This window comes from Nicotiana tabacum, chromosome 16 (assembly GCF_000715075.1).
Source record: "Nicotiana tabacum cultivar K326 chromosome 16, ASM71507v2, whole genome shotgun sequence".
NCBI classification, from domain to species: Eukaryota; Viridiplantae; Streptophyta; class Magnoliopsida; order Solanales; family Solanaceae; genus Nicotiana; species Nicotiana tabacum.
This window is the reverse complement of record NC_134095.1, coordinates 116,006,938-116,024,282: the sequence shown is the minus strand read 5'-3', so window position 1 is coordinate 116,024,282 and position 17,345 is coordinate 116,006,938. Positions and strand designations below refer to the sequence as shown.

The 17,345-nt window shown below is 41.0% G+C and overlaps 1 protein-coding gene across 1 annotated transcript; it reads right to left on the bottom strand.

Moving 5' to 3' along the window:
- Nucleotides 1–565: 565 nt before the first annotated feature.
- On the bottom strand, nt 566–2,415 carry LOC107799328 (uncharacterized). The gene is made up of 2 exons (XM_016622429.2): nt 1,824–2,415; nt 566–853 (listed from the first exon to the last, which is right to left on the bottom strand). Exons 1-2 carry the CDS (start codon nt 2,286–2,288, stop codon nt 767–769), a joined length of 552 nt encoding a protein of 183 aa, XP_016477915.1. The 5' UTR covers nt 2,289–2,415; the 3' UTR covers nt 566–766.
- Nucleotides 2,416–17,345: the final 14,930 nt, after the last annotated feature.

The window sequence follows — 17,345 nt, the reverse complement described above, 5'->3', positions numbered from 1 at the left end:
TACATTTGTTGGCCGAGATATCATGTTAAAGAGGTTTGTGTATAGACGCTGAATCGCACGGGCCTTCGAGCATCGTGTGCCGGTTGCTCCTTCCGAGGTTGAGGTGTGACACTTTCCTTATTAATGAACTTTATGAGCTGCGAACCCGAATTAATTGGGACCCTAATATAAGTACCGAATATCAAATGGCAGTGGCGTAGTCATATAGAGTGAAAGGTGTCCAGTTGAACACCCTTGATCGGAAAATTATATTGAGCACATAGAAAATTTTACTATATATATATGTCAAAAATTATTTTTTATAAATATATATTAAAGTTTAAATACTCTTTAAAAAATTTCTGGTTTCGACACCGTTAAAAAAAAAAAAAGTAAGTCAAAAAGCCCTTGGAGATTGTAGCTATGTTTGACATAAGGAATTCTGCACTGCAGAATATGTAACTTTGTTGACCCTTCTTATTCTTCTTTTTCAATTAAAGTTAGTGGTATCTTAAAATTCTCTTATCTTATTCAGATATTACTTCTTTAAAACACCAGCAAAGAGAAACTAAAAAGAAAGCAAGCATTACACTGAAAAACATCTACAGAGCACATATGCCATATCAATTATCAAATACTGATAAATATCTGTCTTTTCGTACACATATCCTGGTTTCTTTAAATACAGTATAAGAGTTGTAGATTTCAAATTCAACATTCATGGAAGTGAAAGCTCCATATATACCCTCAGAGGTTGCCAAGAAACAATTAATGGCTAGTGAATCAATTAGCCAACTCGAAGAACTGGAACCATTCGTCGCGCTAGGAACGAGTCATTCATGTGGCTAATTTGGAAAGAGAGCTGGTTGATTTTCTGCAAGAATGAAGTTAGTAGCTACAATTAGCTTATGACTCAAATGTATATAGCAAGTATTTGACAAGTATAAAATAACAGCTTCCAATAAACTAATTAGTTTGGTACACTTCATTATATAGTCAGACCTCTTTATAACAGCATCCTCATACCATTTATTCACTATAAAAATACTCGGAACTGATTTTTTATGTTATATTTTACTTCTCTATAACCGATTTTTACCTATCAAAGCAACATCGATCTTTATAGCAGTACGTTCTTTGTAAAATTACCTCTCTATAACTTCCATGTAGAATCTCTAATAATAAGATCACCAATAATAAGTTTAAAGATTTTAACCTCAACCTAGAGCCGCTACTTGGACCAAGATAGAAAATTCAACTGTTAACCTCTTATGTTGTCGTCAAGGAATAGCTGTTAAATATCTTTTCGTTGAAAGTTTGGACGTCTTTGCTAATTCAAGCGTTATATCGCTAGTAAGAGACTAGAATCTACGAAACAAGCTATAATTACCGCGTTTTTTCATCAATCTTGAAATAATTTAATCTTCTAGTAGCTTTAAAACGTATGCATTAGAGTTTAAATCTTTATATATTTAGTTAAGAATTTATTAATAATGTGTTAGCTTTCTTTAATATTTAATTAGTAAAATTTACATATCTTTTGAGTATTTAAATTTGAATAAATTTCTTATCTTTTTTATGTAACATTAAAAAAATTAATTTTTGGATAATTTTTGTCTTCAACAGCCAAAATATATTTAAATGTCAAATGTTATTTTAAATATAACAACTATTCCCTATAAAAACTAAAATATATCGAAACAAACGATGCTGACGGTATAGCAAACAGAGAATATATTCTGCAACTTAATCAATCCAGGGGTAATCTTATAACTAGGGAATGGTAAGAACACAGATCAAGAATTGTGTGTGGAATTTAACTTCTATACATTGACTATATATACCTGGTCTTTTTCTTTGATAAGAAGCACAAGTTTCTTAGTAGTGTCAATCTGTTTTTGCCTCCGCCACCTATGTATCATCAAATAAAACAAGGGAACCAAAAATACTGCTAACAGTCTAGTTCTAGTTGAAATGAAAATTCCAATTCCCACTTTAGAAGCAGCATAATTTTTGGCCTTGGAAACAATCTGAACAATCCGAGAAGTTAATTCTCTCAAATGCTTCTTCAACCATAGTTTTCCTTCACCTTTCTGATTATTATCAGGCACTGACAAAGTAGTTTCTGCAGCAGAAACTGCTGAGTTATGTGGTTCTTGAAACAGTTGAGGATCATTGTTAATTGGTAAGTCTTCTGTGGTGACATCTACATCATTTCTGTTGTTTAACTGATCTTTGCCAGTAGTAGAATATGGAGATGGGATTTGCTGCCATTCACTGAAGCTTTCTGAAACATCCTCATCTGCCATAATTTTTAATTTTGGAAAATTGAATAACTAATGAGATTGTGAAAGTTGAGCTAGCTTTACTATAGTAGTGGGTCTTTTCTGTCTTGATTTGTCTCATAAAAATCTAATATTGGATATTGGTCGGCTTGGGGTAGGGATATTTTGCTGAGAAATATCTAAATGGGCTGGGCAACTTGCTGTCAATGTCTTATAACCTACTGGTTACTACTATTTGTGTTATTTTCACTTGAGGGACCAAAGCAGAAAAAGAAAAAAGAACAGATGTCCTACATTACAAGGCTATGGACATGACACTTAACAATAACGTGATCACTTCAAAGTTCAAAAAGGCTCGATTATGTTTTCAACTTTAACTTCGAAATATTTGTTCTTCAATCAAATCTTGTGTGGCTAAATTAAGGCTGGCAAGTGGGTCGGTTAGGCCCGGGACCAGCCCAGGCCTGCGAGCCTGTTAGGGTAGTGGGCCTAAACAGGCCTAACCGGATAGGATCGGGATCAGAGGGCTGCTAAGTGAGCCGGTTAAGGCAAAAAAACAGTTAGGATCGGACTGTTTGGGCCGGGGCCGATTTCTAACTGGACCGGGTCAACCGGTCCAAACGGGCCCAACGGCTAAATTTTTTAAAAAAAATTGACTGTTGGTTCATTTAAAATATGGGCGTTGGGCCTGCAAAAATAGCCGTTTGGACTTTGCAAAATAGCCATATGAAGTTAACCCAACTAATCCAAATGATGCCCCGGTTGACCCCCATGTTACTACACCTATTTTTTCTAGACAACCTTCTAAACGGGCCGAAACATATCTTGTTTGGCCATTTTTTATTCAAATAAGAGAAAAAAATAAAGCTAAATGTAAAACTTGTGGCAAAGAGTTAGCTTTTAACTATGTTACTCGGGGGAGGGGGGAGTTTGAACTTGTGGCAAAGAGTTATCCCTCAAGATAAAGCTAAATATGATCAAATGAAAGATGCGGCCGGGGGGACAAGTCTACCTAGTCAGCCTGACCCTAGTACCAGGTCAAATTAATTTTAACTGGGAATTAACACTGTTACCGGTGGTATTTTATATTATGACCCAAGAAAAGATAGGGAAGAATTAGAAAAAAATAGTTACTGTTATGTGTTTACCCTATAATTTTCCTTCTAACCCTCACTTTGTGCATTATATTAGAAGATGAGGAGTTATCTACACTTTCGGACGCAAAAGCTTCAACATAAATGCTCAAACTATTTATAGTGCTTATCAAATTGCAATAGATAATGCTAGACCAAATGCTCCAACTCCTTCTTCTTCTAGTTCTCAATCATCTAAAAGAACTGCAGGAGTAAGAGCACGTACTGCTTGGACGAGTTCAGGGGTTCCCAAGGTTGTCCCACTAGTGATTGTTCACAACTAAATGAGCTTGGAGTTTATTTGTCACAGGGACTTGAGGAAGTGAATCCCGATGGTTCATTTAATCTTTTGGAATGGTGGAAGGACAAAGAAAAACACTTTTCGATCCTTTCAAGGATGACCCGAGACATTTTAACCATTCAAGCTTCAACAATGGCATCAGAGAGCGCTTTCAGTCAAGCAAGACTTCAACTCGGTGATTATAGAGCATCTATGAGGGAGAGCTTGGAAAAATCAGTATTTTTCAGAGACTGGATCCGTTCGGAACGAAGAAATTTTGGACTTGCTGAATCACAACCAGAGGTAGACGAAGCTTACGAAGAAATGCTAGCTCAACTTACGGAGGATCCAGCTTCGCCCAGAAGCAGTGATGAACAAGCTTTTTTTTCGCCCGGAAGGTACTTATAGTTTGAAAACAGGTAAAGAATAAGGCAAGAAATCATAGTTTAGCAGTAATTATGGAACTATATACTAATTAAAATCAAATCAGTACTAAGGACTTTCTTTAATTAAGAAGTTAAATTTATACGGATTCCCATGAGTAAGCAAATAAACCAAGTTAAAATAGGAGAATCGAAAGTCTAAGGAAAGTTTTTTTTAAAATCAGTCCCAGAAACAAGGAGCTCGGAGTCAATCAAAGAGAGAATCATGAGTCCTGTTTTAGCATATAAATAGAGTGAAGTATGAGTAACCAAATGTAGCAAGCAAAAAGGTAAGTGAACACAAGCACACAGAGCTGATGTAAGTTAAACATAAGGAACTCCGTAGAAACACATTCGAAGCGAGGAAGTCATAGAAACTCAAACAAGAATAGGCCAGTCACAAAATCAAACAAAGAAACCTAGAAAAATTAGGGTTTTCAACATAGGCGAGTTAAAGAGAGGATAGAAACCCAGAATCAGAAGAATCACACAAAAGGAACAAGAGATTTCGAAAAGAACTTCTGCATTTAAACGAACAGTCTTAGACCCAAAACCATAAGGTTTTCCATAATAGAAGGGTTTTAAAAAGAAGATAAATAGACAAATCGGACAAAACTTAGGCAAACAACATTAGCTTAAGAAATAGTTAAAAGAAATTAGGGGTTTTAACATGCAAACTCAAGCAGTAGAATAATACGAGCAAACACAGCAAAACATATCAAAAAATCAGAGAAAGGTTTCGAAATAACTCAACAGAACCTAAAGGTTAGGGTTTTAGAAGAACCCTAAGTGGTGAGAAAGGCTTGGAAAACCATCGATCTAAACGGGAGAGTCAAGAGTCAGACTCGAATGGCCATGGCTGGCCGGAGAAAAGTCGGAGATGACCAAAGAATAGCCAAAAAATGAAATCGACCAAGGTCTGGACCAAACTTCTTCAAGATCAAGCCTTGAAACCATAATAATCGAACACATAGAAGCTAAGAGAGGTAGATACAGGCCTCCGATGACCTTGGAAGCCATGGATTCGGGCGGTATTAGGGTTGTAATTGAGGGTGGCGGCTAGGGTTTGAGAGGGGTCTGAGAGAGGATCGAGAGAGGGGGGGATTTAGAGGCGGCAGAGTATGTGAAATGATATGGTTTTAGGGGTCGTTTGGGATTAATTAAGGGAAGGGGGTTTGGTGGCCGTTGATCATTTTGATCAATGGCCTGGATTGATCGGGTAGGTGGGGTGGTTTAACAGAGTTGGGTCTGGATTGGTTCAGTTTGTAATTGGGTCGGGGGCAATTGGGTGCAGTTAGGGTTCAAATCAGGCTAAAATTGAAATAAAACGGGGCTAATATTTAAATAGCCACTTTTCCTATTTGATTTATAAAAATAGTAAAATAATTTCTAGAAATAAATTAAAGGCACTAAAATGACTAATAATACATAATTATCAAATTAAAAATACTGGACTTAATTTTTATAAATATAAACGTAATTAAATCCAAAATAGGCTAATATTGCAATTATATGCAATTTAGCTTTAAAAATGCTAAATAAATTTGTAAAAATATGTAAAATTATATTAGTTATATCCTAGCATAAATATGAGAATCCAACAAATGAATCACAAAAATGATAATTTTTGGGAATAATTATTGGGGTTTTATGGATAAAATAGGGCAATAAATTGATTAAAGAAAATCTTTAAAAATTAAGGAAAAATAGTAAAATATTTGGACATACTTATATATGCATGCACATGCTATTTTGAAAGAATTTTGTATATTAAAATATATAGAGAAAAATTGGGTATCAACAACTGCCCCTCTTTACCCGGGAAGGATAAAAAAGTTGTCGGGTAAAGATATGATGGCCAATTTTGACCGGACGAAATGGTTCGAGGAGGCTTAGGTTGTGACCTGACTTCTGAGCTACCTACATATTCCTGGTCTTACAGGAATCAGGCCATATGTAGTTCGGGATCCGGCGCGGAGTATGTCAATGGAGACTTTTCAAGCACGGACGCAATATCTAGGGTCGGGTGTGTGGAATGGTTAAGGTTTTACATGGCTGTGGGAACTAGAGCGGGATTGATCCTGCCGAGATGGTTGTTGCTCGTCGGTTTACCTGCAAACAAGCAATGCAAGCATACATTGTGCATAAATTGAAACATGATGTAAATTCCCGTCGGACCATGAAGGTTGTCTTTGGACGGTTAGAATGTCGTCCTTAGACCATGATGTCCTGGGCCATGAAGCGCATAGTAGAGGATTCGCAAGCTATGAAATGATGCTCTCGGGCTATGAGGATGGTGCCTCCGAACCATGATGCCTTTGAATAATGATATGCAAAAGATTAAAAGGGGATCCTCAGGCCATAACATGGTGTTCTCTTGCTATGCAAATGGTGCCTCCGAACAATGACGCCTTCGGATAATTTGGCGATATTTCAGCCCATGAGATGAAATATTTGGCGATCTTTCAGCCCATGGAATGCAATAGGTGGCAATCTTTCATGCATGTGTAAATGACGATCTCTCAGCCATGCAAGTGTAAGTAAGGTGGCGATCTTTCAGCCATGCAAGTGTAAATGAGGTGGCGTTCTTTCAGCCATGCAAGTGTAAATGGCGATCTTTCAGCCATGCAAGTGTAAGTAATGTGGCGATCTTTTAGCCATGCAAGTGTAAATGAGGGTGACGATCTTTCAGCCATGCAAGTGCAAGTAAGGTGGCGATCTTTCAGCCATGCAAGTGTAAGTGGAGGTAGAGCTTAACCTCGGAAGGTAGAATGGTAGCCTTATGCAATGCAGAAATGCAGATGGAGACATCATTTAGTCTCGGAAGGCAGAATGGTAACTTTATGCAATGCAAAAAATGCAGAGGGAGACAATGTTTAGTCTCGGAAGGCAGAATGGTAGCCTTATGCAATGTAGAAAATGCAGAGGGAGACGGTGTTTAGTCTCGGAAGGCAGAATGGTAGCCTTATGCAAGAAATAAAAGGGCAAATGGTAATATAGTTTACTTAGCTGATAGCAAATTGCGATATTGTGATGGCTGGGGATATTGTGCCTGCTGGGGTCACTGTTATGTGCAGATAGCAACTGTGAGTAAGTGCAATGGTTCTGAGAGTTGTATTCCTGAATAATGTTTGTCTCGTGAGTGTATAGTATATTTGATAATTTTGCAACTCAAGCGCCTGCATCCAAAGAAAAATTGTGAGTTTGTAAAAAGGGGAGGTTAGCTCGTATCCCCGCTGTCTCTGCTTGACATGCTCGGCTTTGATCTGATGATATTGTACGTATCATTGGGGTAGCGTTACTAAACAAGGCAATTTCAGTAATGAACGTGCATGATATTGTAAAAATAGTATAAGTATATAATTAAGAAATAGTCTTAGATGAACTGATAACTGTGACGTGGTTCGGGACATTGGAACCTCGGAATTTTGAGGGTCCTCCTCAAAATTCTGCCCCAGTTTAATGGGTTGATGCTTCTGGCTGTTGCTTGTGACGATCGACTGAAATCATTTTGGAATTTTGAGGGTCCTCCTCAAAATTCTGTCCCAGTTTCCAATTGTAGGGGAAATGGAAATTTTATTGAATTGTGACCGAACCCATAGGGCTGCCTACGTATCCCCACTTAAACAGGAATCAGGTCAGGCGTAGTTCAATTTACATCATATAGGACAACATAAAGATGACATATAGTATCGCTTGACTGCATCTGAATTGATCGGCTTTGGCCAAACTTCTCCGTCCATTTCTGCAAGTATGAGGGCTCCTCCTGTCAGAACTCGATGAACCATGTACGGACCTTGCCAGTTGGGGGAGAACTTCCCTTTGGCTTCATCTTGATGCTGGAAAATCTTCCTTAACACCAGTTGCCCAGTTGTGAACTGTCTCGGCTTGACTCTTTTGTTGAAGGCTTTGGACATTCTGTTCTGATAAAGTTGACCATGGCAAACTGCATTCATTCTCTTTCCACCTATAAGAGCCAGTTTCTCGTAATGACTCTTCACCCATTCTGCATCGTCGAGCTCAGCTTCCTGTATGATTCTTAAGGAAGGAATTTCCACTTCGGCGGGAATGATGACTTTTGTACCATAAACTAGCATATAGGGGTTGCCCCAATTGATGTGCGGACTGTGCTGCAATACCCCAATAGAGAAAATGATAACTTTTCGTGCCACTGCTTATGTCTCTCTATCATTTTTCTTAGTATCTTCTTGATATTCTTGTTAGCGGCTTCTACGGCCTCGTTCATATGAGATCTGTAGGCTGTAGAATTCTTATGTCTGATCTTGAAAGTCTCACACATAGCTTCCATCAAGTCACTGTTGAGGTTGAAGCCATTATCAGTAATGATCGACTCTGGGATCCTAAATCGACAAACAATGCGGTCGCGAACAAAGTTTGCCATGACTTTCTTAGTTACTACTCTGTAAAATGCTGCTTCGACCCATTTGGTGAAATAGTCGATTGCTACTAGGATAAACTTGTGCTCGTTGGAAGCGGCAGGCTCGATTGGCCCAATCACATCCATTCCCCAGGCGGCGAACCACCATGGTGAGCTTGTTGCATTAAGCTCATTCGGAGGTACCTTTATAATGTCTGCATGTATTTGACAGCGATGGCATTTTCGGACATACTGGATGCAGTCCGTCTCCATAGTCATCCAAAAGTAACAAGCTTGGAGTATCTTCTTTGCCAAGACAAAACCGTTCATATGTGGACCGTAGGTCCCAACATGAATTTCCTCTAATAGCCTAGATGTTTCCTTTGCGTCGACACATCTTAGTAATCCCAAATCAAGAGTCCTCCTATACAGAATTCCTCCGCTGTGAAAGAATTTGTTGGATAACCTCCAAAGCGTGCATTTTTTAGTAGGATTTTACAAGTTATGGGTACTCGCCCTTTGCCAAGTACTCCTTGATATCATAAAACCAAGGCTTTCTGTCTGCTTCTTCTTCAACATGGGCACAATAAGCTGGCTGATCATGGATCTTTACTGGAATGGGATCAACGAAGTTTTCGTCTAGATGTTGTATCATGGATGATATGGTAGTCAATGCATCGGCGAACTCATTCTGGACTCTGGGAACATGTTGGAATTTCGTCTTTGTAAACCTCTTTCTCAATTCCTGCACATGATGCAGATACGAGAGTATCTTGGAGTTCTTAGTTGCCCATTCTTCTCAGACCTGATGTATAAGCAAGCCTGAGTCTCCAATCACTAGCAACTCTTGAATGTTCATGTCAATAGCCATCTTGAGCCCTAAGATGCTGGCTTCGTATTCGGCCATATTGTTGGTACACGAGAATCTGAATTTGGCGGACACCAGATAATGCTGATCGGTTTCCGATATAAGGACTGCTCCTATGCCAACTCCTTTGAAATTTGCCGCTCCATCGAAAAACATTCTCCAACCGTCATAGGATTTTGCAATATCTTCTCCTATGAATGATACTTCTATGTCCGGAAAATATGTTTTCAGAGGTTCGTATTCTCCATCCACGGGGTTTTTAGCAAGGTGATCTGCTAGTGTCTATCCCTTGATTGCCTTCTGACTCACGTAGACAATGTTCAAATTCACTCAACAAGATTTGCCACTTGGCTAGCTTTCCAGTGGCATGGGCTTCTGGAAGATGTACTTCAAAGGATCCATCCTTGATATGAGATATGTGGTATATGCACAGATGTAATGCCTCAGCTTCTGAGCTACCTAAGTCAAAGCACAGCAGGTGCGTTCTAACAGAGAATATCGGGCCTCATACGAGGTGAACTTCTTACTGAGGTAATAAATAGCCTGCTCATTCCTCCTCGTTTCATCATGCTGCCCCAGAATGCAACCGAAAGCTCCATCCAATACTGCAAGGTAGAGTAATAGAGGTCTACCTGGCTCGGGCGGGACTAAGACCGATGGTGTTGACAAGTATTCTTTAATTCTGTTGAAAGCTTTTTGGCAGTCATCGGTCTATTTGGTAGCGGCGTCCTTCTTCAACATCTTAAAAATTGGCTCACAGATAACTGTAGATTGTGCTATGAACCAGGTAATGTAGTTGAGCCTCCCCAAGAAACTCATCACGTCCTTCTTGTTCTTTGGCGGTGGCAACTCTTGAATAGCTTTGACCTTTGATGGATCCAGTTCTATTCCTTGACGACTCACAATAACCCCAAGTAGTTTTCCGGCAGGAACCCCAAATGCACATTTCACGGGATTCAATTTTAGGTTGCACCTTCGCAATCTATTAAAAAACTTCCTCAAATCTTCCATGTGATCAGTGGCTTTCTTGGACTTGATAATAACATCATTTACGTACACCTCAATCTCCTTGTGTATCATATCATGGAAGATAGTAGTCATGGCCCTCATGTAAGTGGCCCCTGCATTCTTTAACCCTAACGACATCATCTTGTAGCAGTACATTCCCCACGGTGTAATGAAAGCTGTTTTCTCAGCATCCTCTTCATCCATCCAGATCTGATGATAACCAACGAAACAATCTACAAATGATCGCAACTCATGCTTAGCGTAATTGTCGATCAGGATGTGTATATTTAGCAAAGGGAAGTCATCTTTCGGACTGGCCCAGTTGAGATCCCGGTAGTCGACACAGAGTCTGACCTTTCCATCCTTATTTGGCACTGGCATGATGTTGTCTAACCATGTTAGGTATTCTACTACCCGAAGAACTTTAGTTTTGACCTACTTAGTGACTTCTTCCTTGATTTTCAAACTCATATGGGGCTTGAACTTTTTGAGCTTTTGCTTTACCAGTGGACATGTTGGACCGGTTGGCAGTTTGTGGGCCACAATAGATGTACTCAGACTAGTCATGTCATCGTACGACCAGGCGAATATGTCCTCATATTCCCTTAGAAATTCTGGGTATTCCTTCTTTTCTGATGGTGATAAGTGGACGCTAATTCGTGTTTCTTTAACATTTTCTGCATCTCCCAGGTTGACAATCTCAGTATCATCCAGGTTGGACTTAGGCCTGTTCTCAAAGGTCTCAACTTCCTTAACAATCTCTTCCGGTATGTCATCTTCCCCTAAATCTATGTCCGTTTATTGCGTTGTCTCGTTACATGTCACAGTCATTGGTTCATCAAGATAAGTAATAGTAATGTTGTATAAGTAAAGTAATGAGAAAACAATAGTAATAAGTGTTGGTTCATAAGAAAAGTCAAAATGCTTTGATAAATTGCATAATTGTTTTGAACATTGAAGATCTTGTTGCGGGATTTGAAAAGAAAATCATTTAGTAAATAAAACAGTGCATGATGCTTGTTTTAGCCTTGCTACCCCGAGGCTCGTCGGGCTCTGGTTGTCCTGATGGTCCAGTTATTGAGGCGTGCTCCTCTGCTCACAGCCTGTATGGAAGGGCCTTCCTCCCCCTCCTCCTTAAGAACAACACAACAGTCCATGTCATTGTCTTCTAGGAATAAGTTCTTCGCCGCTGCTAGTGCTTCCTCTTCTTCCGACCCATAAATAACATCAGCCGGTTGGAAAGTCTGCTCCAAGTGTGGTATTGGCTGCTCCAATGGATAGTAAGGACGACGCCATGGTGGCGTCCAGTTGTTGAACTCTTCCCAAGTGTACTCATATCCCAGACCGAAAGTAGTGTCATGCTTCTTGAGCTTTATGGGCTTAGCGATTCCTTGGAGGTTCCTGCCCAGCCCTTTGCCAGGTCCGTACCCACTCCAATTCAGTATACTCTCGATCTTGTTATCCTATCATTTGTCCTTGTCAACAACATTTACCCGTTCGATGTGGTGGTAAGTCTCTCCACCTAGCTTCCTTCTTCCCTCGATTGCTAGAATGGTCTGGCGACTGTATATAGGGTTGCTACCGTCGCCGTGAATGATCACCTCCTGGTGATTCCATTCAAACTTTACCGCCTGATGTAGTGGTGATGCTACGGCCCCAGCAGCATGAATCCATGGCCGTCCCAACAGTAGCTTGTAAGACGCTGAACGTCTATCACTTGGAAATCAACATCGAACCAAGTTGGTCCCATTTATAAGCGCAGACTAATTTCCCAAATAGTGGACCTTTGGGAACCGTCGAAGGCTTTCACATTGATGGTTCCGTCCTTTATCTCGTGCAGTCCTTTACCCAGCTTCTTGAGTGTTACCAGTGGACAAATGTTGAGACTAGAACCCCCGTCAATCAAGATCCTAGTGATAAAGTAGTCTTCGCATTGTACAGTGATGTGCAGTGCTTTGTTGTGACCCAACCCTTTAGGTGGTAGCTCATCCTCATAAAAAGTAATTTTATGACTTTCCAATACTTGTTCGACCATGTTAGCCATTTCTCCGCCAGTAATGTTGCTTGGCACGTGTGCTTCACTCAATACCCTTAGTAGAGCGTTCTTGTGTGCCTCGAAATTTTGTAGCAAAGAAAGGATAGAGATTTGTGCCGGTGTTTTGTTCAGTTGGTCGATGACCGAGTATTCCTTAGCCTGTATCTTTCTCCAAAGATCGTTTGGACCTGTCTCGATGATGGGTGTCCGGTTGGAAGCCTGCTTGCTTGACTCAGCTAAGTGTTCCGGGGTATAAAGTTCTTGTCATACCCTGTGCGGCAACAGTTTCCTCGAACCTAACCTTGCCTTTCCTCCTTGCCTCAGCTGTATAGTCCCATGGTATAGCCTTTATATGGAATGGTTTCATGGTCGACATTGCCACGGGGATCGGCGTGACTATCTTTACTCCGAACGGAGCATGTACCTTGGGTGGTAAAACTGCAACTTCGAATGGTCTAGGTGCACTTGTTGGAGACACGAATGCGAACTCAATTGGCGCTGGTGTCTTTGAAGATGACGTTGTTTCAAACTCCAGTGGTATGGACATATTTACCTCAGCGTCTCCAGATGGCTGAATCTGGACTATGATTGGATTAAGAGTAATTATTGGCTTCTTTGGGTCATCACCTTCTGCGATCAACCCGCCCGATCCTTCGGGATCCCAATCATCCTTTATTTCAATCATGTGAATGCCTCCACCCTTATGGACTACAGAGGGTTATTACGGACATTCAGAGCGGGTTCCTTTGTTACAATAATCTGTTGTCAATCAAAGCCTGGATCTTATCCTTCAAAGAACGACATTCGTCGATGGTGTGTCCTTTCATGTCGGAATGGTACGCACAGGATTTGTTTGGGTTAACCCACTGAGAAGGGTTCTCATAGGTTACAGAAGGGATGTGGGTAATATAACCAGCAACTTTGAGTCTCTCGTACAACTGGTCAATAGGTTCAGCAATGGCTGTGTATTGTTTAAGAGGTCTGCGATTAAAATTTAGTCGAGGTCTAGGAAAGTTTTGTCGTGCGGGAGGTGATTGATAGTAGGATGGTTGAGTATTATAGGCTTGGTAAACACGTGCGGGTTGGGAATATCTGGGTGAAGTAGGTTGATATGTGGGAGGTGAAAGTGATCGATAAGTGGGTGGTAGAGTTTGGTAAGAGGGCGTGGGTGCTTGGTAGTTCAGGGTTGGTTGATATGTAAGTGGAGATGTTGGGTAAATTTGGTATTTGGTAGGAGATTTGGTTCTCTGTGCGACCATTATGGTTCCTACGTCCTTTTTCTTAGACACGCCACCAGATTGCAAGGCCTTATTTGTAGCTTGTAAGGTTTCGAAGTTTGTAACCATACCGCTTTTAATGCCCTCTTCAATCCTTTCACCCAACTTGATAATGTCAGAAAATTTATGGCTCTCAATCAGCATTAGTCGTTCATAATACTGTGGGTCTTGAGCCCGAACAAAGAATTTGTTCATCTGTTCCTCCTCTAAGGCAGGTCTGACCTTAGCAGCTTCGGACCTCCAGCGAGTAGCACACTCGCGAAATGTTTCTGTAGGCTTCTTCTTTAGATTCTGAATATAGAACACATCCGGCGCATTCTCGGTGTAGAACCTAAACTTGTCCATAAAGTCGAATGCCATGCTTACCCAGATCGACCATTTCTTTAGATCTTGGCTAATTTACCAAGACAGAGCATCTCCTTTCAAACTCCTTATGAATAGCTTCATGCGGATTCTCTTGCCTCTCCTTACTCCAACCAGCTTATCATAGTAAGTTCTCAAATGGACCCTTGGATCCCCTGTACCATCAAACATCTCGAACTTAGGAGGTTTGTGCCCCTCGGGTAGTTCGACATCAGGCTGTATGCAAAGATTTTCGTAGCTCAGCTCTTCAATTCCCTTGCTTCCTTCAACGCCTTGAATTCGGCTAGTCAATTTCTTAAGTTTCTCAGCCAGTCTCCTGATAAGTGAGTCTTTATCATCAGACTCGGGTGTGTTTGATATAGGTTGGGTGGAGTGTGGCATAGTCTCCACGTAGATGGGGGTGTTATGATGGGTGTGGAGGTGGTCATTTGTGGAGTTTTGTGGTTCTGGGAAGAGTAGCGGGGTGTTGTTTGAGGTATGGCAGGTGTTGTAGTGGTGGTGGGGAGCGGGATGGTTTTGTTGCTTTGTTATGTTCGGTGTGGGGTTCTGAGCATTTGGGAAATTGATAATAGGAGTGGTGAGGGAAAATGACAGATTTGCCAGATTCCGAACCTGATCAAGTTCTTCCTGGAATTTCAGCAGTTTTTGTTCAAGTTGGGATGCATTTTCCTTGGGAACCAGAGTACCATGACGATGAGTGACCTCTACCTGTTCAGTTGAGTTCTCTTTCTGGCATTGTTCAAATCCTCCATTTTTCCTTTGCTCTTGTTATTGACAGGACTAAGAAGAGGAGTGGGTGGAGGGCCCCTGGATCTCGTGGAATAAGATGATGTTGCCAGAGTGCACGAACTAACCTTTGGGGAGGGAATAAAACAAAAAGTAAAAACAAAAAGGTAACAAGTTAGTGAGGATTATAAAAAAGCGTTGCGATATTTAAACACATAGTGCAGAATGTAAACCGTATCCTAATTTGGGAACCTCTTTGCGCCCGAGGTAGGCCTAGCGACAAGTTGATTTAGAGAACTTAGAATGCTAAATGCCTCATTTCATTGATAAAAGTAGACAAACCCCAAATCTACACTAAATAAAAGGAAATAAAAGGTCACTAGTGGCCATTAGCCTTATTACATTTCATAAAGCAAAAAGAAAACCCCTATCTATTTGGTCCCAGAAGGACCTTCCCTACATTTGGCATCCTTGGCTCCGTCGAACAACTTTCCTAACTCGCGAAGTCCCAGTAATAGGTAGGCTCTAGCTAGATGTCCGCCTTCGTTTCCTTCAGCATTTTGGCAGTCCTCGACCCTCTTGAGAAACTTCCTTTCTAGTTCCACTATGCCTCGCTCCAAGTATCCCAATCACTTGTTGGCACTGACAACCATGTCTTTCCACTCCTCAATTAGCTTCTGGTTGGCTTCTTGTATCTCACGGTGCTCACTTTCACACTCCCGGATCCTGTTGCACAGTTGATTGTATTTGACATGTGCCTCGGCTCTTTCATCTATGATCCTGTGGCCTTTAGCAAAACCTGGCTGGCCCAGACCATCGTGATTATCTTCTAACCAACCTGAATAGTAGAGGGTGCAACCAACGTGGTATCTGTCTGGCTCAATGGTATCTCTCCCCATGACGATCTTGCAGTGCCACATATGTTGAACTTGGCCCTTATAAGGACTATTATCAACCTGGAAGTCAGCCCGAAAATGACTCATCTTATCGACCCTGGGTATAACCTGCTTCCTACCAGCCTGCCTCATAACCCGGAGAGGGACGTAAGGGTATGTTCCTCTCAGACCGATCAATATTAGAAATGGTGTATCACTGGATCAGGCGATGAATTCCTCGCTCGAAAACCACCCGAACATCCATTGTACCTGGTCCTCGGTTAGATTATCAAATAATTCTACCCATCTTTTGGCATCTTCTGGCTGGGCGAACATGTTGGGCATGTAATTCATTCGCTTTGAATGATGGAAAGCGATATGATCATCCCAGTCTCTCCGATGAATCTCTTGTTGGTATTCACCCCTTTGGAGATGCTCCATGAGCCAGAGCTGAAGTAGCAAATTGCAGCCCTCGAAGTGTTTGGCTCCTTGTTGACACTTCTCCAAGGCTCGGTATATCTCTGCAATGATCATGGGCACGATGCTGAAAGGTTGTCCACCAATTCCTTCCATTAGGGTTTTAGTTACCATAGCTAGCCTGGTGTGGATCCTTTCTTTCTTCATTAGAAACACGATCAACCCCAGGAAACAAAACATGAATACAAAGACCCTTCGGTGAATATACCCTAATGATGTGATGGCGAACTCGTCAGAATAGGTATGGTAGGATTTGTTGTGACTGTACCCTCGTACAAATAATCAAAAGGGATGTAGGATTCTTTCAAACATGTCAGTTCTGGATTCTTCTTCAAACCCATCATTTTGAGGAAGACCCTGCCCTTGCGGTTCTCATGCATTAACAAACCCGGAGTTTCCCATGCTATACTAGCCAATCCTCCTATCTCTTCTAGCAAGGGTATCATTTTAATATCCCTGAAGTGGAACACAGATCTCTCACAATCTCAGAACAAAGTGGCAGCTTCTATGATCTTGTTGTTGGGTTGGATTTCCAGGAGGGACGGTAGGTTTCCCAAATATTTTCGGACACGAGTTTGAGCACTGGAGTGAAGATACTCCCAACAGCTTAGCAATTTTGGGTGAATGTTGGTGACCATGCCGAACCTGGGGACTTCGTGCCTCATATTTCTGCAAGACAAAAGGGTTAGGCCCTTACCCCCACCAGACTCGACTATTTAATATCAACAATTGGCATAAAGTATTTAGTTTTCTAAATTAATGCACAGAACATGGTAGTGTCCGTTTGTGTTTAGGAAAACCCAGTGGACTTTGGATAAGGCTATCTTAAAGAGTCATTATGCGGACAACATAACTGACTCGGCTAGGTTTGACCATGATGCATGCACAGTTAAACAAAGTAAGGTTTCTATGAGGTTTTAGACTGGTACCCTTGAGCAGACAACTCAAGGGGGAAGGACATGGAACCGTCGACTACACAGTTGATCGACTGGTTTTATCTCAAATACGCTTTTTTCGGATTTAGGAGGTGATAATATCGGAAGAGTGCAACCACTCATTATAAGCGTTGCTATGGGATTTGTTTGGCACGAATGGCATATGATGTTGATCATGATTATGCAATAATTTAAAACATGTTGTCACGTATTTGCACGTTTAAGAAAGCATTAAATACAATAGTTTCGTAATGTAAAGCAATAATGAAGGAAAGTAGTAAAAGGAAAGAAACAAAAGACAAAT

Bases quoted from the DNA above. Each gene is read 5' to 3' on its own strand.
- LOC107799328 (XM_016622429.2), bottom strand. From the start codon at position 2,288: ATGGCAGATGAGGATGTTTCAGAAAGCTTCAGTGAATGGCAGCAAATC. The intron at 854-1,823 runs GTATATATAGTC...TCATTCTTGCAG, and splicing joins TTATCAAAGAAAAAGACCAG to AAAATCAACCAGCTCTCTTT.